Source organism: Triplophysa rosa, linkage group LG2 (assembly GCF_024868665.1).
Source record: "Triplophysa rosa linkage group LG2, Trosa_1v2, whole genome shotgun sequence".
Taxonomy (NCBI): Eukaryota; Metazoa; Chordata; class Actinopteri; order Cypriniformes; family Nemacheilidae; genus Triplophysa; species Triplophysa rosa.
In genome coordinates, this window is record NC_079891.1 from 28619280 (window position 1) to 28641022 (window position 21743).

Genomic DNA, 21743 nt, shown 5'->3' on the forward strand with positions numbered 1-21743 from the left:
CGATCACAACAAGACTCGTCTAGTCTGTAATAGCCTGAACCCTAGGTAAAACGCATTATCTAGGCTACTGATAGGCCTAAGTGAAATTCACCGCATGTGAGTGAACATAATTTGATCACATAAATTATTCATTCTTCTAGTGTAAAATAAAATAGATTATTTACCTCTTGATGTCATTAAAAGTCAACTTTAGATGCTGCAATTTACCTCTTGTCTGGCTGTGAAACAGGCCTACTTCAATTATCCACAATATACAAAACACTGCCATCTACCGGACATGAGTGTAAACGACATCTACAAGATTTTTTCTGCTTGTTTTAGATCGCGAGATCAAACTCTAAATTCAAAGAACTAAGTTATTCTTTAAAGCACGTACTTATGTAACATGCGATGAGCGTCTAATATATTAAAGCATATGAAAGTTGACTGTATGTATACTATTTCTTGTGATTTATCTTTTATATAACAAAGAGCTAAGTGCCAGCAGAGTCCTACTTGTGAGTTGGTTGCACCTGGCCGCTTACACCTTAAACAAACCTGTGGTCAGGAAGACTTGCTAACCCTGTCTTTCTCTCTTCCTTTTTTTCACAGATATCATATTGTCCAAAAACCCATGGAAACAGGATTTAGAAGTAAACAAAGACAAGAAAAGGTAATACAGATATTTCTGTATACTGGTGATGGTGGTAGATAGGTACATATGTGATATTTATTGTGCTGTGTTTTGGACAGACAGACGTGGGATGTTATATGTACATATATTTATTGAACAAAAATTTCGTAGTGCATTAACTTAGGACATTGTGAAATATTTCATTCATTTAAAGAAACAGTCAATTTGAAAAATAGACATTTCTATTTAAAACGAAAATAAAATATTCAAGTACAAATGAGTATATTAAACACGAGAATTAAATGCTTAAACTACAATAGTTACAGTCGACAATGCAGTATTGTTGTTAAACTTCGTTTCCCACTGGAAATGAATTGAGTTTTTTTCTTTGTTATATGTAAAACTTCAATTCTATCCACATTCTGTCTTTATTTTTATTAGAGAAAGCCAAAACGGCCACTTGAAGCTTCAAGTTCACTTTTTTCACTGAATAACAGTAATCTATAAATCAGATGAAGTGAGGGTCTGGCATGTTGAAAGCACATGAAGTCCTGTAGATCTGTTCTTATTTTCCACATAAAAGTGTAGATCAACTGTAGATATATTAGTGTTCAGCTGAGTTTTGTGGGTCATCTCAAACGTTGTTGTAGTCTATGTTCAACCTTCAAGAAACATTCTGAACCATATTTCTAAATGGCAACATTACAAATATATTCACAAAACCGGGTAGTATTTTGAATTCAAGTCTTAGCACCAGTTAAACCTATGTCCCACCATTCTGAAAAATATTTGATTGGGTACTCTCAGATAGCGGCAGAGCTTCTGAAATGCGATGTTACTGAGAGGTGCGTGTGGCCTTCCCTTCGACTCATCCAGGCACTTGTCGTGTCCGGCAGACAGCATACAATAAAAGCCCTTTGTGACATTGAAGTAGAAATTGTCGGGCTTTATCTGTGGCGCAAGTTCCAAAAATGTCTCCGCCTTTTGCAGCTCGGGGAAAGGATTCTGGATCAGAGCCTCTCCATCCACTATGTGGATTTGCTCCCTGGGAAAAAGCTCCAGCCATCTGGCCAGATGCTGGTAGTAGAAACTCCGTTGAAGGGCCTTATAATTAGGGTTGATATGTCCTTGTGATAGTAACAGATCCTCCAGTGGCTGGTATGGCTTATTCTGCTGAATTCGGTTGTGCAGAACTTGCGTGTAGTCTGACACGAGCCTCTCCGCTGGGTCGCGAACAATCAGCAGCAGTTTCATAGCTGGATTCATGGCCCAGATCCTTTTTGGGGCGGGGGGTGCTGTAAAGTATCCAGGGGTCTTTTCTACCGTCAGCTGATCGGGGAGGGTGAGGGGCATTTGGGCACGGTACCAGTCTAAACCTTTCCGGAAGTTTTCATCCGCGTTGAAGTAGTGGATCTCGGTTTTGGCTACCTCCACGTCTGGGTGGAGGTTGAGCATCTCCAGAAGGGCTCTGGTGCCTCCTTTGCGGACCCCGATGATGATGGCACCTGGCAGACGCTGCAAAGCAGTGGTGCCTGAAGTTCCAGGAGGGGTCGCCGAAGTGACAGAGGTTAGAGAGGCTCGGAGTTCATGTAGACATACGAGTAGCTGAGCTTGGAGCAACAGCAGTAGGATCAAAGCCAGTATGAGTGTCCACAACATGGCGTCAGTCCAGTGAGTTCAAGGGCAGCACACGGATGCACAAAAACAAACACACACAGCTGGAGACCACACACACAACAGCTGTTGATTTCCACTTCTTCACAGCTTCTGAAAAGAGAAAAGAACAGGAAAATGAAGTTAATTCATATATTTAAAAAATCTAAATCAGCAAGGAGCTCAGTAAAGTATTATTTATTTAATATACAGTAATTGATTATGTATGTAAAATCTTAAAGGGATAGTTCACCCAAAAATGAAAATTCTTTCATCATGTACACACCCTCAAGCCATTCCAATGATTTTGAAAAAGAAGATTTTTGGTAACCAAACATTGGCCCCCGCATTGACTTTCAATCTATGGTCAAAAAACCTTTCTCAAAATATCTTCTTTTGTGTTACATAGACGAAAGAGTCACATGTTTTAGGTCACATGAGGGTGAATAAATGACGACAGAATTCTGTGAACTAAACCTTGATTCATTTAAGGTTTGAACCTTTATTAATATACTGTATGAAATAATTTATTTTCAGAAAAATGATTTGCTAACATGACAAATAATTACTAGACACACGTACAAAAACAACAACAGCAGAGCATGGAAAGTTTACACCAGTAGTGAATTTTAATTAACAGAATTATTAAAACACAGGAAAGAAATGCATTAAACATTCATGAACAATAGTGCCTCAGAAATCTCTATGGGTAAATTTACCCTATCCTAATCCCAGTGCTCTCTCACGTTTGCCCTCCAGGGGGCACTGTTGGAACAATCCTCAGAGCTCCACATAAGTCCCATGTCATTTCAGTTAATTGCCATTTTTTAATAACAAAAATAGTATTTTAGAGCATCTTCACAGTAGCTCAAACATGACTTTAAAAGTAATTTCAAAAACAGGTGACGAAATATAGATCAACAAGATCTACACTCACCTAAAGGATTATTAGGAACACCTGTTCAATTTCTCATTAATGCAATTATCTAATCAACCAATCACATGGCAGTTGCTTCAATGCATTTAGGGGTGTGGTCCTGGTCAAGACAATCTCCTGAACTCCAAACTGAATGTCAGAATGGGAAAGAAAGGTGATTTAAGCAATTTTGAGCGTGGCATGGTTGTTGGTGCCAGACGGGCCGGTCTGAGTATTTCACAATCTGCTCAGTTACTGGGATTTTCACGCACAACCATTTCTAGGGTTTACAAAGAATGGTGTGAAAAGGGAAAAACATCCAGTATGCGGCAGTCCTGTGGGCGAAAATGCCTTGTTGATGCTAGAGGTCAGAGGAGAATGGGCCGACTGATTCAAGCTGATAGAAGAGCAACTTTGACTGAAATAACCACTCGTTACAACCGAGGTATGCAGCAAAGCATTTGTGAAGCCACAACACGCACAACCTTGAGGCATATGGGCTACAACAGCAGAAGACCCCACCGGGTACCACTCATCTCCACTACAAATAGGAAAAAGAGGCTACAATTTGCACGAGCTCACCAAAATTGGACAGTTGAAGACTGGAAAAATGTTGCCTGGTCTGATGAGTCTCGATTTCTGTTGAGACATTCAAATGGTAGAGTCAGAATTTGGCGTAAACAGAATGAGAACATGGATCCATCATGCCTTGTTACCACTGTGCAGGCTGGTGGTGGTGGTGTAATGGTGTGGGGGATGTTTTCTTGGCACACTTTAGGCCCCTTAGTGCCAATTGGGCATCGTTTAAATGCCACGGCCTACCTGAGCATTGTTTCTGACCATGTCCATCCCTTTATGACCACCATGTACCCATCCTCTAATGGCTACTTCCAGCAGGATAATGCACCATGTCACAAAGCTCGAATCATTTCAAATTGGTTTCTTGAACATGACAATGAGTTCACTGTACTAGAATGGCCCCCACAGTCACCAGATCTCAACCCGATAGAACATCTTTGGGATGTGGTGGAACGGGAGCTTCGTGCCCTGGATGTGCATCCCACAAATCTCCATCAACTGCAAGATGCTATCCTATCAATATGGGCCAACATTTCTAAAGAATGCTTTCAGCACCTTGTTGAATCAATGCCACGTAGAATTAAGGCAGTTCTGAAGGCGAAAGGGGGTCAAACACCGTATTAGTATGGTGTTCCTAATAATCCTTTAGGTGAGTGTATATTGCATGGTCCTAGGCTAGCAACACTAACGTCATGGGTTCAATTCCCAGAGGATACATGTACTGTATGTACAGTATAAAACACACTGTAGACTGAATACAGAGCCTCAAGTCTATTGCTTCTGCAACAGTTATTATAGATTTGTTTTTAGTTTTATTGTAGTTTTATTAATATTTTAAATTAACTTTTATTTTTAGTTTGTATGTTAATTTTAGATGAACTTTTTGCTGTGCTTATTTTTTATGTTGCTATAGATGGTTTCATCAGACACACACGTCTGGCTCGAAGTTAATTTCCAGTCTGTGTTTGTTAATTGGCTAGTGGCTAATAATATAACTATTTATATTTAATTTAATTTATATTCATATTCATATTTTATTGTATAATAATTGTATTAAATAAACATTTTGTTTAATTTTATTGTACAGTATATTATTATTTTTAAAAATATTTTTTAAATGGGTCATATAACTTTGTCGCATTTAAGTTTAGCAAAGTAACGGTTCTTCTTAACCCAAAATAATACTGGCTAGACATACTTTTGACTTGCAAGCTAATGTAATTTACTTGTTATTTCTTTTGGCTTGTTATCAGAAATAATCTGAAGTTAAGTTTGGGTCACAAAAGCGTGCATGCGCACGATAACGTTTGTTTGTTGTTGCTTTGAAACCGTCCATTTAGTTTTAGTTTATTTTCAGTTAATAATTTTAGTGCCTTAAACTTATTTCAGTTTATTTCAGAGGCAACATTTTAGTTCTGCATTTAGTTTTTCTAATCATTTTTAGATCAATATTATTTGATTTCAATAAACAGAAATGTTTTCACACTTAATTTTAGTAAACTATGCTCTGCAAAATGCATAAAAGATATAACTACTGAAGATAATTCATTACTGGCACTCAACTAAAAATAATGTTTAAACCATCGTTTAGAAGCACGAAAACAAGTAATTAACTATTTCACTGTTTATGTATTCCACATGAATCATTGACAGAAAGCCAGTATTTGCATAAATAACACATGTAGCCGTCTGTATGATACTTTGTAGCCCCAAAGTCTTTACAAATACACTAAATGAGAAAAGCTTAAAATCTATCCCCGTTGGAATCTACGCTGCTGCATATATTGAATGAAACAGCCATTTAGAAATAACCACAACTTTGGGCTGTGGCAAAGTTTATATAAATGTATAAAAAATGAATTGTTTATAATGTAAATTGAAATATTAAAAATTATAATCGTACATTTAGGTTAAAAATCTAAATTATTTTAAGGTATACTTACTACTGTGTACTATAATAGGTGTTTTTAGTAGCGTTTCCACCAAAGCAATTTACAATTAAACATCTTCAGCGCAATTAATAGTCTGCCAAAATACAATTCAGAAATCCCAAGCGGAACATCTGAAGTAGTCTGTAACACTTGAATTGAAACAAGACCAGCATATCAGAATGATGTTATAGATTTAAGTGGCTCATCAGGACAATTGGCCACTTGAGGCAAATGTATTCCCCTCCACTAATCACGGGATAATCAAACAGTAAACACACCATCCTTGACCTCTATACCCTTTTAAAAATGTCACACTTGGCTGGCGTGTTTAGTCACCTCGCGGTCGTCATGTTATCAAACCCTGCTGCGTCCTGAGTCACGGCTTATTAATTTGCTGGAGCAAGCAGCTTTTTGTAAATGAGCTTGTGTTGCTGTGTATGCCGTATAATGACACAGCTGGGAGTAAAAGTGTCGAGCCCTGTGGCCTTGCCACTCCTGCACGGCATCATCGGCGTTATCGCTAAGCCTCATAAACTCTGCCATTACGAGCCTGAGTATCTGTCTAATGTCTCTCACTTTATTCCCTCATCTCACAGCTTTAATCCTCACAATGTGCTGTTCTGGTTCATTGGGTTGCTTTGTCTAAAAAGAGTGTTTCTTTTAACAAATGACAAAAAATCTCAGGACTTTTAGCTGCTAAACAAAGTCTTTTCTTCAGCTTTGCCTTTTATTCATGTTGTGCAACAATTGACTGTTGTGTACTATTTTAGATTTAGATTCAACTTTATTGTCATTGCACATGTACAAGTACAAGGCAACGAAATGTGACCTCTGCATTTAACCCATCCAGAGAGTAGTGAACACACGCACAGCAAGTGGTGAACACACGTACACCCGGAGCAGCGGGCAGCTATCACTGCAGCGCCCGGGGAGCAAGTAGGGGTAAGGTGCCTTGCTCAAGGGCACCTCAGTTGTTACCCGCTGGCCCTGAGAATCGAACTGGCAACCTTCTGGTCACGAGGCCGACTCTCTAACCATTAGGCCACAACTGCCCCGACATTTTGGATGTTTTATTGGTTTTAAAGGGATAGTTCACCCAAAAATGAAAATTCTGTCATCATTTACTCACCCTCTTGTCATTTCAAACCTGTATGGCTTTCTTTCCTCTGCAGAACACAAAAGAAGAAAGAATATGGGTAACTGAACAAGGGTATTACCCATTGACTTGCATTGGTTTTGTTTCCATACAACAGAAGTGAATGGGTACCACCGTCGTTCAGTTACCAACATTCTTTAAAATATCTTCTTTTGTGTTCTGCAGAAGAAAGTCATGCAGGTTTGAAATGACAAGAGGGTGAGTAAATGATGACAGAATTTTCGTTTTTGGGTGAACTATCCCTTTAAAACCAATAAAACACCCAAAATGTAAAATAGTACACAACAGTCAATTGTTGCACAACATGAATAAAAGGATGCTTTAGGATTTCTGTGTGACTTTTATCTGTTTTGTTTGTCATTAGTTTTGTTGTTATTGATACAAAACGGACTGGAAGTTACGCTTCTAGAGAGCATTTAACATTTACCTGAAGAAAGAAAAAGGAATTTAATGGACACATCATGAGCACCAAGGCTTCATCCTTAACAACCAAACCCATTCACACACACATGCTAATATGGATGAACATACTACTAAATCCTCTAATGTTGCGTTTATATCTACGAATCCAGCATAATTTCATGTATGTTTTTCAATCCCTGCATCACAAGCTTAATTATGCCGAATAAATGTGTTGTTTGTGGCGATTACCTGAACGTAGATCATACAAAACGCCAAATTTGCGGAAAGATTGAAGTCAAACAAGGCACATTTTCATCAGGGCTTTTCAATGTAGCAGAATGGAATTTGACAGAATATGTTTAAAAGCTTTGAATACTATTTTCCAGATGACTGTTTCCCACACTTCCGACGTGAGCAAAAGTGGTAATGAGCGGGTGAGTTGTTTACTTTGCACTTAGTCCGTCCATTTCCATCGGTTCGACCCATTCAGGTCAATTTGTGGATGGTTTTCGAACATTATTGAGTCAGTTTGCGATAGGTGGGAATTTTCACATTGACAGGGTAATCATTAGCTTATGGGGTTTTTCGTTTCTTGCCTTTGGAATGCTCACCGGGGGCAAAAAATAGATTTCAACAGGGACTTCAAGACCACTGAAGACAAATTGTATGATTACCTGCTTTGAATTGTATGTGAAACTTTGATGTATTGAGAAAAGCGGCATGCAAATGAAAATGAATTGACCACCAATTACAGCAGCACCACCTCCTCGACTTTTTGCCTGTATCTCATTCACACAACTCTTTACTGTTGCTCTGTGACAACTTAAGAAGCTCAATGGAGACAAAATAGACATTGCTCTCTATTAAAGGGATACTTCACCCAAATAATGAAAATTCTGTCATCATTTACTCACCTTCGAGTTGTTCCAAATCTGTATACATTTCTTTGTTCTGATGAACGCAGAGAAAACTGTCACAGTTTCCCCATAATGGGTACAAAAATACAAGGCCAAATCAAATGGAGACAAGAGTGAGTCTGCAAATCTGTCCCATGACTGAATATGTATTCAAAAACCACTTTAAACTGGCCCAAAACTATAACATTAATGAAAAATGAGCCAAAAGGAACAATCTTCATCCCAAAAGGGAAAGAAAATATAAATGGAAAAAATACACAATAATAAAAAAATAATCCAAGGCCCGGTTTCACAGACACGGTTTATCTTAAAACAGGACTATGCCTTATTTGAATTAAGATATTTATGTCGCTTTTATGAAAATGCCTTAGAAGAATACATTACTGGTGAGCATCTTGAGACAAAACAATGGCACTGATATATTTTAAGATATTTCTGGGCATATTCAGTTAAGACAGGTCACACATTCCTTTTAGTCTGAGACTAGCCTTAAGCCTTGTCTGTGAAACCGGGCCCAAAAGTATGATGGGAAGACAAAAAAAACATGCCTAACATCAAAATCAGGTTCCAAAACAAGAAAAATTCCCAAAGAAAGAAAAAAATACAATGGTAGTCAAAAGTACCCTGTTTGCTGCCCTACATTCTTCAAAATGTCTTCTTTTGTGTTCAACAGAACAAAAAAATGATAAGTAATTTTTCCTACTATGGGAGTGCATATTATGGGCAAAATATGTCTGGTTATAAGCATTCTTCCAAATACCTTTCTCTGTGTTCATCAGAACAAAGAAATGTATACAGATTTGGAACAACTCAAAGGTTAGTAAATGATGACAGAATTTTTGGGTGAAGCATCCCTTTAACTCTTCGCTGCAGTTGTTAGTGTCATTTAAGGGCTTTCACTCTATTGCTCTTATATTTTTTTATATTTCTTGTGTTTTATCTGTCTGCTGTTGATTATTATGTTATTTTATGAGGTTTTTTTTTTTTGAAGAAGGCGCTACTTCCTCCCTTTATAGAGAAAAGGCACCTGATAGACATCCTTGGGATTTTTTCTGGCTTTGGAATGATCTTTTTTACTGGGTATCATTTTCTCCGTGTGTTTTCATCTTTATCGGGGACTCGCAGACCTACCGACTGAGTCAGACTTTCAGTTCTTTAACTAAAGCAAACAAAGCCAGTCTCTCTCTCTGTCTCTCTCTCTCACACACACATTCTCTAGCTGAGAACAAAAACCGTCTCCCTAATATATGCTCCCTCCACCGTCACCTCAGACTGTGCTATATAATCCTCTTTCCTGAATGCCACTGCACACCAAAAGAATCCTCAGTGACGCATGCACACACATCAACCTCTGTGGATTTTCTTACACATTTTTACACCTAGGCTCCTGAGCTTTGTACAAACTTATTCTCGCTTCTCTTACTAGAGCACAGTCATCCTGGCTGTACCCGACAGACTCGCTCACAAACGTAGCTAGACAGACGCGTGTGTACACGCTCGCACAGATGTTATGAATACATGAATGCGCTACAAGAGCGTTGGCCTCTCATGAAAGATGTTAAGAGGACCTGCGGGGAAGGAGATCAAAGAACTTCCTGTCATATATTAGCATTTTATCTCAGTTCCCGATCCCACTGAATTGTATGGAGCTCAGGGTCGACATGCATGACCAATGCACATCCTTTCTTTTGTGTATCTTAGATACAAAAGTTTTTTATGACTACTAGCAGAATTTCCTTTTTGTTCACTCCAAGTTTTTGATAACCGTCAGAGGTACTCAAAATTGAGTGCTTTGCTTTCACAAAGTGCTTTAAAACAGAATTCCGCATCTGTCCTGAAAGTGTCTCCCAGAGGCAAAAATTATAAGCGCTTGGAACTTTTTTGCAGGTTTAGTCTGTCGATTTGCACACTTTCTTTCCTCTCTCATATCTGCACAACTTCACAGATACAGTGTTTTTACACACACTCCTCAACACTCGCAACATTGGACTTTCCAGAAACGGCCAAGATCACCAAAGCTATACAGCGTATTGTGTATCGCAGAGATGATGTATTTTTGTAGGCCAACCCGGAAGTTAGCGTCGCACCGAAAGCCTATGGATTTTCCTATAGACTTTTGCAAAAAATAAGCTCTTTGATTAACAAAGGTTTATGATACTTACACTTTTTTTATATCAAGATCATCTTTACAGATTAACACACTATTTGCTATTTTTGAAGCCTAAAAACAATCGGCAGAAGTAAAAAGCTAACATGATGCTACGTCAACATCACCACCACCAAGACTCCAACAACTTTTTCAAACTTTCTTCAAAAAGTGTTCCCTGGTAAGTACTTTCTCTGTAAATGCGTAACCATTCACGTTTAGAGATTTGCGCCTATGTTGCATTATTTGTGAGATTTATACGTGCAATGACGTCTAACGTCCCCGCCAAAGGATGTAGTTGCTTTTAGCAACTTGTTGTTTGCATCCGCCGTTTTTAAGACACGATAAAGCCTTAACAATCACAAGTGGGTTATAAGTTATAACTGGTGTGTTCTATGTCATAGAATAAAACGTGAAAATATTTAGAGGTTTTGTAAAACCACAAAGCTTATTTTAGGCATTTAACCAAAAACCCATTGACTTTGGGGCTATGGAACCGGAAGGGCTAAAATGTTAACTCGCTTCCGGGTTTTGCGTACAAAAATATGTCATCTCTGCACCACTCTATTGTATTTAGTTTTCATCAAGTATTGACCTGCAGACTAGTCTATGTAGTGTACTAATAAAACATAGTTGTGCAAGCCCTTGAAGGTATAAGGAGAAAAAACAGGAAATGAACAGAAAGTGAGGAAACTCATGTTGCCCATAAGCACCAAAGCTCAATGTTTTGGTGCTCATGTACTTGCACATAGCCGACAGCGACAGCTTACATTTGTTCCCAGAGAAGAAAAAGAATGCTTGGCCTCACCTTTTTCTAATAAAAGCAGACACGTTGGGTAAGAGAGCTGAGCTAAACTTCACATCTGTAGCGTAGCTCAAATTATTTATCTTGGAGGAATGTTATGAGAAGCATTTGGATTTATATTGAAATCTCTGGCTTGTGAAAGCAGACGTGCAGATTTGGTATTTGGTAAATCTGAGCACATTTTGTGTCGTTGTTTAAATATCTTCTGAAAGACTAAAGACGACACATGGGATATTGTAGTGGTTTTCTTTCCTGCTGGTTTACATTTTTTACAGATTGTCGACAGACCCTGAATAAACCCCAACTACTGTGTATTTATGGATTCCTCTTTATTAGATATTTGATCAAAACTAATATATATTAGTAGACGTGAAAGTGTTACAAGTGGCAAAATAAAAAGTCTCATCTGTTTCCTATCAGGTGACTCAACAGCTGAATTTTCTCTCCGCCAGCCCCGCTACAGGGAACGTCCAGCCGACTTGTAAGCTTTTGCCTTGTCTTCCTCGTATATGAATGCAAATGGAGAATGAATGAGAGGATTTAACAGCCTCTGAAGATCTGATTGTCTCTGTCATCAGACTGAAAGAAGCAGAGAAATAAATCTCTCTCTATGCTTCTGTAAGATATCCTTCAATCTGGCCAATAGATGCTGACCTTCAGTAAATGCGCTCAGTTTTTAGCACACGGACGCCCCGCTGAGCCACAAATTAGTGTCTTCATGAACCTCCCCACACCCCACTAGTCTCTCACTCACTTCCATCCCGTCCCTCTCTCTCTCTCATTTGCACTTGAAGATCTGGGTCAATCAAATAACACACTCTACAGCCCCCTTTGGTCTGCATGTTCCTCAAATTGATAATGAGGAGTGTGCGAGTGTGTCATGATGGGGCGGGGCTGTCTGGTACCAGTGGAGGGGAGGGGTCTGTGTGTTTGAGGGGGGGTAGGGGGCATTATGGGGGCTTTGCTCTAATTAAAGAGGTTGTTGGCATGGAGAGCATGGTAACATTATTGGCATAAACCGGCATGCAAATGAGTTTGGTCTGGTTTTGACGCCACTGTGTACTCGAGGGTTATATGGAAGAATGGATTCAGATATACTTATAGATTGTGTATTATCACAGAAGAATTCATGTGGCCGCTAAATTGCTTTCCTGCTCTTTCTCTGTTTCTCTCTCTCAGCAGTATTAATTGGGTTTTGATAGCTCAAAGGCTGTTGACAGAAATGATATACAATGCAATTATAAATATTATTATACACGAGTGATTCTCCAATTCGTGACACTTTTGACTACTTAAAATCTTAAAAAATGTTAAATCAATTGTTTTGGTGTGGATTTTTGTTATTGTCTGTGATGGTAATGATGAATGTGCTCTAGAGGCAATGTTAAAAAACACAATATTTGTATTATAGCACGTCATGCACGTTGAAATGAGCAGAAAACAAAACTTAGAGATACACAATGTTAAAAGGATAGTTCACCCAAAAAATTGTTACTTTGTTCTGCTGAACACAAAGGAGCATATTTGAAACAATGTTAGCAATTTTCAGTTCTGGGACATCGAATACCATAGTAGGAGTCATGGTGCCCCAGAACTGTTTGCTTTCCTAAATTCTTCAAATATCTAATTTTGAACAAAAAAATATACAAAAATTTGTTCTAATTTTCTTACTTTTATCCCTTTCATTTTACTGTAACATATAGGCATTTTTAAACATTTAAAATCTATTTAGAGGGACGGAAAATTTCCCTAATTAAATAATCTACTATAATCATTATTGTCCGCCGACCACTTTGAAGCTATCAAAACGCCATTTTCTTATTCGGTATGACAAGCAAATCATATAGTGATTAACAATCTGGACTGTGCCACAGGGGGCAGAGATCGGGTTAGTAGCTCATGTCAAATGAGTTTTGTTAGCTCTTTTACTACAGGGAAAGACTATCTGTCAGTTTTTCCTCCCTCTGTGTGTGTGTGTGTGTGTGTGTGTGTGTGTGTGTGTGTGTGTGTGTGTGTGTGTGGACAGTATTGATATATTGTTTTGGAGGGAAGGAGGATTAAACATTTAGAGTCAGTGGTCATGTCAATGGTATGCTGTCTTTCTGTAGGAGTGGGTGGACAGATGGAGGTTACTCAATTCAACGAAACTTCACCATCGAGCATGAAGACCTGACAGCTACTGCAGGGTCAGTCAAGAGGGCTGATATGAATGTTCTATTGAGTTAATATTTTCCGGTTGTATACAACACAGTGATTTGAACAATGATCTAAACATATACTGTATATATTCTAAAACATGCAGAGTTATTTTCAACCCATGGTTGGGTCTCAAAAGGCACAAACCTAACTGTTGGATTATAGATTAACCTTGGCTAGGTTGTTTCATCCCAAAAGGCTGTTGTAACACTTTCTGCATTTATTTAAAAGGTTCACCTTTTTTGACCCAACCATGGGTTGAAAAAACTCAGCATATACTTTATATCTAGCGTATTAACAATAACCAGAATGATCCAAATTACATTTAAATTACATGAAATGTCACTTCAGAATCCATATTATTTCAACTCTGTACAGTATATAGCTTTCCTGTAGCTCAGTGGTAAGGTCGTGGGTTCGATCCCTGGGGATTGCACATACTTAGAAACAAATGTATAGGATAATGCAATGTAAGTCACTTTGGATAAAAGCGTCTGCCAAATGCATAAATGTAAATGTAAATATACAGTAATTGTACTTCAATGTTGCCTCTGATCATTAGCTTTCCCCACAAGTAAAGGGTTTGATACATAAAGATTGAACTACAGCTAAACGAGAGATGATCTTCTAAATGAAACAAGACCCATGAACTTTTTCCAATCTAGACCTACATTACTTTCTTCTAAAAGGGAGTTTTAGCCATTCGTAGATGTTTTTAAACATCTTAAACAATCATAAAAACTCTTTAATCTCACTTGCAATTTCTGCACATGTGTAGTTGACAAATACTGTATGCCTTACACGTGTCCTATGGTGACAGCATTTAGAAAACAAACTGTTGTTTACATATTATTAAATGTGATTTATATTTAAAATATACATTTTTATTTATTTTCAAAATGTTTCAAATTCAAAAGGTTCTTCGATGCCATAGAAGAACCTTTTGCTTCCGTAAAGAACCTTTAAAGGGGTGCTGCAATGAGGTGTCATGCATTCTGACTTCTTTACAATGTAAAACATGCTGTCTTCTCATGCTTAACATGGTCAACTTGTCAAAGAATGAGTTGGGCGTATTACGTAGTATTTCTGTGCTTGATACACTCCCCCAGCGATCATACAGGTTTCAGAAAGTTTTTTTTCGAACATATTAAACTGTTTCGTAACAATTTTTCTTAGTCCCTTATTGGACAATTCTCCCGGAAAAGCATGTGGCACGTCCACGCGGCAGCAAGGAGAGCAGGAGAAGGAGCATGCGCAGACGTCACTTTCACTTGTGTGCAGGAGAGAGAGAGCATACGTTTGCGAGTTTGTTCACTGCATTTGGGTGATGAATGTTATACAACGCTGGATTTGGAGATCGTTTGAAACTGATATATGGAGCCGTCCCAGCGCTAAAAGATGCCGGACATGAACCGCATGCGGTGAGTGAAACTGATGTCTGTGTTTTGTTGGCAATGGGTGCGCACGTGCTTTAGTTCAGCCTACCCCTCCCCCCCGCACGTGCCGTATGCTTTCGGAAATAATCGTACAGCTGTATCTATCTTTTATAAATGTGATCAAACTAAATACTCTTCGAAGATACGGAGTATGCAATACAACTCTATAGGTACTTAAGATTAATATGAGATTGGCAGAAACCGCGTGTGTTAGGGTTGCTTTAACATCTGAAGGACCTTTCTGTTTCACAAAAGAAAAGAATGAAAGAGATGGTTCTTCAAAGAATCTTTGGCTGAATGGTTCTTCTATGGCATCGCTGTGAAGATCTTTATTTTAAGCACCTTTATTTTTAAGAGTGCATGTGCAGTTTATTTGCCATATTCAAACCAGAAATGCTAAACATTTTTTGCATTTTACGGAAAAGAAAGTTATCCAGATTTGGAATGAGACAAGTATGAATTATTGCCTATAGAGTTTAACATGGCATTGTATGAAATATATAAATCTTGAAGCTATAACAGCAAGCAGTCCAAAACCAAGAATGGTTCTCGCATGCTCATTAATTTTAGTCTGACGAATCCTAAAGTGGCCGGATAGAGAGTGTTTCTACACAACAAACACTGAGAGGGTGAGAATGAACCCTAATGCCAAAAAAAGTGTTTTTCCAGATTTGTCTTGCAATTGGCAATTAATGGAAAGAAAGTGTTGTTTAGTGGGCCAGATGAATGGAGCTGTCAGTCTCAGAGCAGGTGGTTTGCTCTGCATGTTCGGCCGGGTGCGAGCGCACAGTCTCTGAGCCACACTGAAATCTCAGAAGTAATGTCTTTGGTTCTGTTCTTTGTCTTCTCTTGTGCCCGCGTTTCCACGCCAGGTTATTGCTTTTGATTCGTCTTTAAATCCCTTCACATTGAAACAACAGTGAAAAACATCTCTGCAAAGCTCCAGCCGCTCACGCTCTGAAAGGGCCCAGAACGCACAGCTATATCTTTCGCTTATGGATATGCTTTCAGTGAATGAGGGCGTTGTGCAATAGAGGGATTTTTCTGCATCACTGGCCGGTGTTTTTGTTCTTTTATATTGTGAAGGAATAGTGGTGTTGTGGTATGTGTGTGTGTGGAGAAGAAGAGAGTTCTATTGGACCCTGCTGTGTAATGTTAGGCAGTGCTGTACTTTGTAGGACTTTTGGGAGTGGGCTGAGGAAGATGTTGTTTGGAGAACAGGTTATTTATCTGTTTTGCGCGTTGTGGACTTGTGTTTGTATTTCATAGGGGAATATAAAGCTATACTGTGTTGTGTTGAACAGGGATTATCTGGGGCATAATTCTGTACAGCATCCAACATGGTGATGTGGAAGATGCCTTTAAATTTGCTCTTGGTGCTTTCATCTCATAAGAAACAAAAATCCTAAATTAAAATGTATTTATCTCAGTTGTTTATTTTCGAAGTGATCTTTAGCATCCCATACTGTGTCCATTATTAAATTATTTTAGCTATGTGATCCACACAGATTTTGTAGCTTTATGCAGTTTTTCTTCTCTTAAAGGGATGGTTTCACCCAAAAATGAAAATTGTTTAATCATTTATTCATTCTAATGTAATTTAAAACTTTTCTTTCTTCTGCAGAACACAAAGGAAGATATTTTGAAGAACCTAGGTAACCAAACATCATTGGCCCCGATTGACTTCCATTGTGTGCACACAAAACCTGAGACATTTCCTAAAATGTCCTACTTTATGTTCCACAGAGAAAAGGTTTTAAATGACATGAGGGTGAATAAATAATGCCTGGATTTATATTTTTGGGTGAAGGAAAAACATCTTATACAGTGTTGATGTGCCAGAACCAAACGAAACATTGGCTCGCAAAACTCTGTTAAGCTATGAATAAGCTAGCTCATTTTCCCTTTGGATGTGCTTGTGTCTATGCTAATGAGCTATGCGATGTTGTGCTTCTCCGTGTGGTTTTGTGCTGAGCCGCATTGTGTGGTTACGTGTTGTATTTTGTTTGTCTGTGCAGATGTGTTGTGTGGTTACTCAAATGTTTTACTCTGATATGTCTTGCATCTCGCATTGTGGTTCAATGGGAGGGAGTGTGTGGCATGGAGGGTGGTCAGGAGAAAAGCAGCCTGTCATCTTAATAGACTAAAACTGTCATCACTAATGACCCAAGAACCAGCGCAAAATTCCCCTGTACACAAGCACATTCACTTATAAACACACTTACGCAAACGCACACCCCTCCCGTGTATGGTTATCCTAGGATAAATAAAAAAGTAATAATAAAAGGACACTGTATTGTTTTCATGAATTTGTAAGGATTATTCAGATATCAGAGGGGGCTATAATGGAATACAGTGACTCTGATGTATGTAACACAGGGTGACCTTGTGTCTTATCCATACGGCCCTGAGTCGCACACTTTAGCTTTAGATAAGGGGAGATGGGACATTAAACTCATAGCAGGGGGTCCTGGCCGCGAATAGTCTTTTTTTTCTTTTGTCTTGTTTTCTAATTTGTTTTCTAGTTTTTTCATTATTTCTTTGTTATTGGCTTACATTCTTTGTTTCTTGTTTTCTCGTTCATTCATTTATTTGTTCATTCAGTAATTCGTTCTTTCTTGCTTTTTGCTTGCATTCTTTTTTCTTACATTCTTGTTCTTTCTTTCTTTCTTTCTTTCTTTCTTTCTTTCTTTCTTTCTTTCTTTCTTTCTTTCTTTCTTTCTTTCTTTCCTTCCTTACTTTTTTGTTCTCACTTTCTTGTTTTCTCATTTTTTCTCATTTTTTCCATTCTTTCTTTCTATCTTTATTGTTTCCTTGTTCTTACTTTATTTCTCATTCATATGTTTATTTGTTCACTCAGTAATAAGTTATTTCTTGCTTGCATTCTTTTTTCTTATTCTTTCTTTCCTACGTTCTTGCTTGCTTGCTTGCTTTCATACTTGCCTCCTGTCTTTCTTTTCCTTTTTGACTTTTCCACAGTAGTGTATGCCAAATGGTCATAAGAGATGCATCTGAGTTGCATGTCACCGCAAGATGTAAACAGCAATCTGTCCCACCTGATCATTTGTGATCAGATCACCTGAGACTTAATAACAGATGTTTTCCTGAGAATTTTCCTGTCAAATCAGGTGATGCAAGCTAGAGACAGATCAACCAAGCTGATGTCATTTCCAGTTCTTGTTGTATGCTTGTAAAGCTAGGAATCAAATATTGCAAATCTTCCTTGTGACAAGCTGTCTGACACAACATGTGTACATGTCCAGCATTCTGTCTGAGAAAACCTGCACCAGATTTGTACCATCTGTCAATCAATGGGGTTCCCAAGCTGTCCGGTTTGAACTTCGTTCTCTGAGCTATATAGTCCTGGTGTGTGGGAGTGTGTTTGTATTGGTGCTTGCTTACTCTGATGTTTTAATGGGACAGTGTTTTCAGAAATGTGAGCTTAGTGTATGGTTTGGTGAGTCACTTATAGATAAATGACTCTTCGGGTTATCTATGAACTGAAGTCAAATAACCTGTCATGTAAAGTATGTGTGGTCTTTTGTTGGCAGGGAATACATTGTATAAGAATTTATCAGAACTACTGATGAATTCATTTGTAAGTCAAATGTAAAAATAAACTTGGCCTGTTGTAAAGCGCTCAAAAATAATGAAAGGTTATATTTTTCCACCCCTAGTTTCTTTGGTCTTGCTTTTAACATAGAAGTTATGAACTAGAAATACATTTTCTTTAATCATTTTGTAGTAACACTTTACATTAAGGTACCCTTTATAAAGCATTTATAAATGTGTTGATTCATGATTAATAGGTCATTTACAAATGCATTATGAAGCAGTTATAACTGCATGAATAAAAAGAGGGATTCTAACGAAATACCTGCCAAATAGTGAACCATTTTTAACTCGCATGTTATAAATACTCATTGTTTATTTGACTCGAAAGCAGATTCATTATTATCTTGATGTTGTTTGCAATATAGGCTGTCAGACTGGACATTGTAGGGTGTTATGTTGTTTTTCTTATACCTGCTTACTATTTGTCAGGTATTTGGTTAGAATCCCCCTTTTTATTCACGCAGTTATAACTGCTTTATAATGCATTTGTAAATTACTTATTAATCATTAATAAAAACGTTTATAAATGCTTCATAAAGGGTACCTTAATGTAAAGTGTTACCCTTTTTGTTTGTCTTTATATGTCTTTTTTCCTCTTTATCTGTCTTGATTTTTGCTGTTTTTATGACTTTTATGACTCATTGCACTTAGTAGAGCTGCGCTCATAAAATATGATATCTATTATTTACGTCTTCCTTTATTACAAATGCTTCAATATTTTTCTATCAAGTACTGCTTGCACAGAGGTGACAGAGATCCAAGTGGGACATCTTTGGTTCTGGAACATCATATCAACGATCAGTTTTAAAAGTCAAAGTTACAAACTATTATGCATCTGATTATACAGGACTGTTCTTTGTTTGACAGGAATGTTGTTCTAGGCTCAACCAATGATTCAGAAGTAGGAACACGTCAATAAATCTTGTTACCCGGTGTTCACAAAAATATTTTAATATTCTCTTTCAAACAGATCACCATCTATTTCTTTTTTTTTTAAATCTGGTATTAAGAGATATCATCGCCTTTAAATACACACAGGGCCCCGTCCAGCACGAGTTCACCTTATCGTGGGTCACTATCAGGATTCACACATAGCATTTGAAATGCTCCACATCCCATCCTGTTTTCAATTTAAAGTGATGAAAACATGCCACGGGCACTGACCAAACTGATGAAGCAAGAGTTTTGTCATTGCATTCTGAATGTTTCTTATGTTCCCCCATTATATCTGAATTGATCAATTGAAGGAGCATATTAAGTATGAAATCGCATGATGTATTTAGTTGCATGTATGATTTGATACAGTCGATTTTGCTAACAAGTTTGAGGTACACAACATTAGTCTTGCTAACTCACTCCCCCACTCATTAATCTTCGACTCCCATGGCCCCACAGCCTTACAGCAACCTCTCTCTCTCTCTCTCTTACACACACACATTACAGTAATTAACTTCTTATCTCATGGAACAAAATTTGAAATATAATGTGATTCAAGTGTTCGTTATTTAATAAAACAGGGATTAAATCCTCTGTTTTAACTGCACTGGTGAAAGTGAGATTTTGATTTTATATTCACATTACACTATTAAAAATAAAGATCCTAAAAGGTTCTTTGCTGGGCTGTAGTTCTGTGAGGAAGCTATAATATCTACAGAAACTTAACTTTAGGAAAAACGTTCCACACACTATTAAATAGTTAACAAGAATTGGTCCTTTGACTGAAATGTTCTTTGGGGAAGCAACATTTTTGCTTTTTAGCACCCTTGTTTTTAAGAGTGTAGCTATACTGTAGGTTTACAAAGACATTTGTTTTTATGCAAGATGAGTTGGATCTGTCAAAATGTGATAAAGTAATTTTACAACACAATCTGAAGAATGCCAATTAAATGAGAGACTAAATGAACGCAGGGATGTAAGAGTATAAGCAAGCATCATTCATCATGGAACATTAAAATTGAGAAAGAAACAGGTAATCTACGATGTGAAAACACTAGGAAAAAAACATCTCTTTTTTTGTTGGCAATAAACACACGTGTGGTATTGTTGCGATCTTAGTTTTACCGATTCTAATTTACTCTCAGAACAGAAGGAAGTTTCTGCTTCTAAGAACAAAACAGCGTCTCTAAGAGACTGAATCATCTGAGATCTGTTTTTTCTACTGTCCTGCTTTTTCAAGTCCAAATGGCTTTTTACAAGCCTTATGTTAAATCTGACATGATGTAGGCAAACAAACAAATCCTTAGACTGTTTAAATTCTAGCTTAAGCAGAGTTTCAAAGTTCAAGCTGGTTTAAATTCTCCCTTTTCTCCGTACAGGACTTACAAACATTTACACCTGACTTAGACGTGCTGACCGGAGATCCCCAGACCAAACATCCAACCAGAGACAAAACAGAACCAAATCCAACTGTGACAGGAAAGAGAAACAGGGAAAAGATCTCACCAGAGCTTAGGATCAGTCTCGAAGTGCGTCGAAGCTCTTCCTCACAATGTTTTGGATGAATTTCATTCTGCCCTAGAAGATCCTTCTGATCCTTTTAGCACATCTGCAACCTTTTGTGCTTGATTCGGTCTCTTCTCTTCCACTTCTTTGCAACAGCAGTTTCAAAGTTGAGGCAGCGTAGTTTTTATGTCCAGACGCAGAAAAGTGTGCTAGTAAAATGTGCAGGTTGCAGAATAAAAGCGGGTGGCTGTATGCATGTGTGTGAAAGTGAATTTCTAAAAGAAAGTGTCTGGCGTTCAAGCATGTGCGAACGGAGTGTGTTTGTGTGTATGAGTGAGCAAGTAAATGAACAACACAGTGAGAAAGAGAGAGAGAGAGAGAGAGAGAGAGAGAGAGAGAGAGAGAGTCAGAGACACCGTCGCCCCTCAGGGGAAATTCCTCCCTCCCTTCATCTTACAGTATGTTTCTCTCTCTCTCTCTCTCTCTCTCTCTCTCTCTCTCTGCTCTCTCTCTCTCTCTCTCTCTCTCTCTCTCTCTCTCTCTCTCCTCTCTCTCTCTCTCTCTCTCTCTCTCTCTCTCTCTCTCTCTCTCTCTCTCTCTCTCTTCTGTCTCTCTCTCTCTGTCTCTTCTCTCTCTCTCTCTGTCTCTCTCTGTCTCTCTCTTCTCTCTCTCTCTCTTCTCTGTCCTCTCTTTCTCTCTCTCTCTCTCTCTCTTTCTCCCCCCCCCTCTCTCTCTCTCTCTCTCTCTCTCTCTCTCTCTCTCTCTCTCTCTCTCTCTCGCTCTCTCTTTGTAACCTCCTTGCTTCTCTCTCGTTTCCCCGTATCGTTTGATTTGTGTTTCATTGACTTCTCTCATCCAAATACATTCACTTATTTCCTCTTCACATGTCATGTTCAAAATAGCCTGTTTCATTTCCAGCTCGCTGTTTACTGTTAG

At 38.2% G+C, this 21743-nt stretch overlaps 1 protein-coding gene across 1 annotated transcript; it reads right to left on the reverse strand.

The window, feature by feature from the left end:
• Positions 1–744: 744 nt before the first annotated feature.
• Positions 745–21165, reverse strand: hs3st1l2 (heparan sulfate (glucosamine) 3-O-sulfotransferase 1-like 2). The gene is made up of 2 exons (XM_057352010.1): positions 20808–21165; positions 745–2380 (listed from the first exon to the last, which is right to left on the reverse strand). Exon 2 carries the CDS (start codon positions 2270–2272, stop codon positions 1361–1363), a length of 912 nt encoding a protein of 303 aa, XP_057207993.1. The 5' UTR covers positions 2273–2380; positions 20808–21165; the 3' UTR covers positions 745–1360.
• Between the last annotated feature and the right edge of the window lie 578 nt (positions 21166–21743).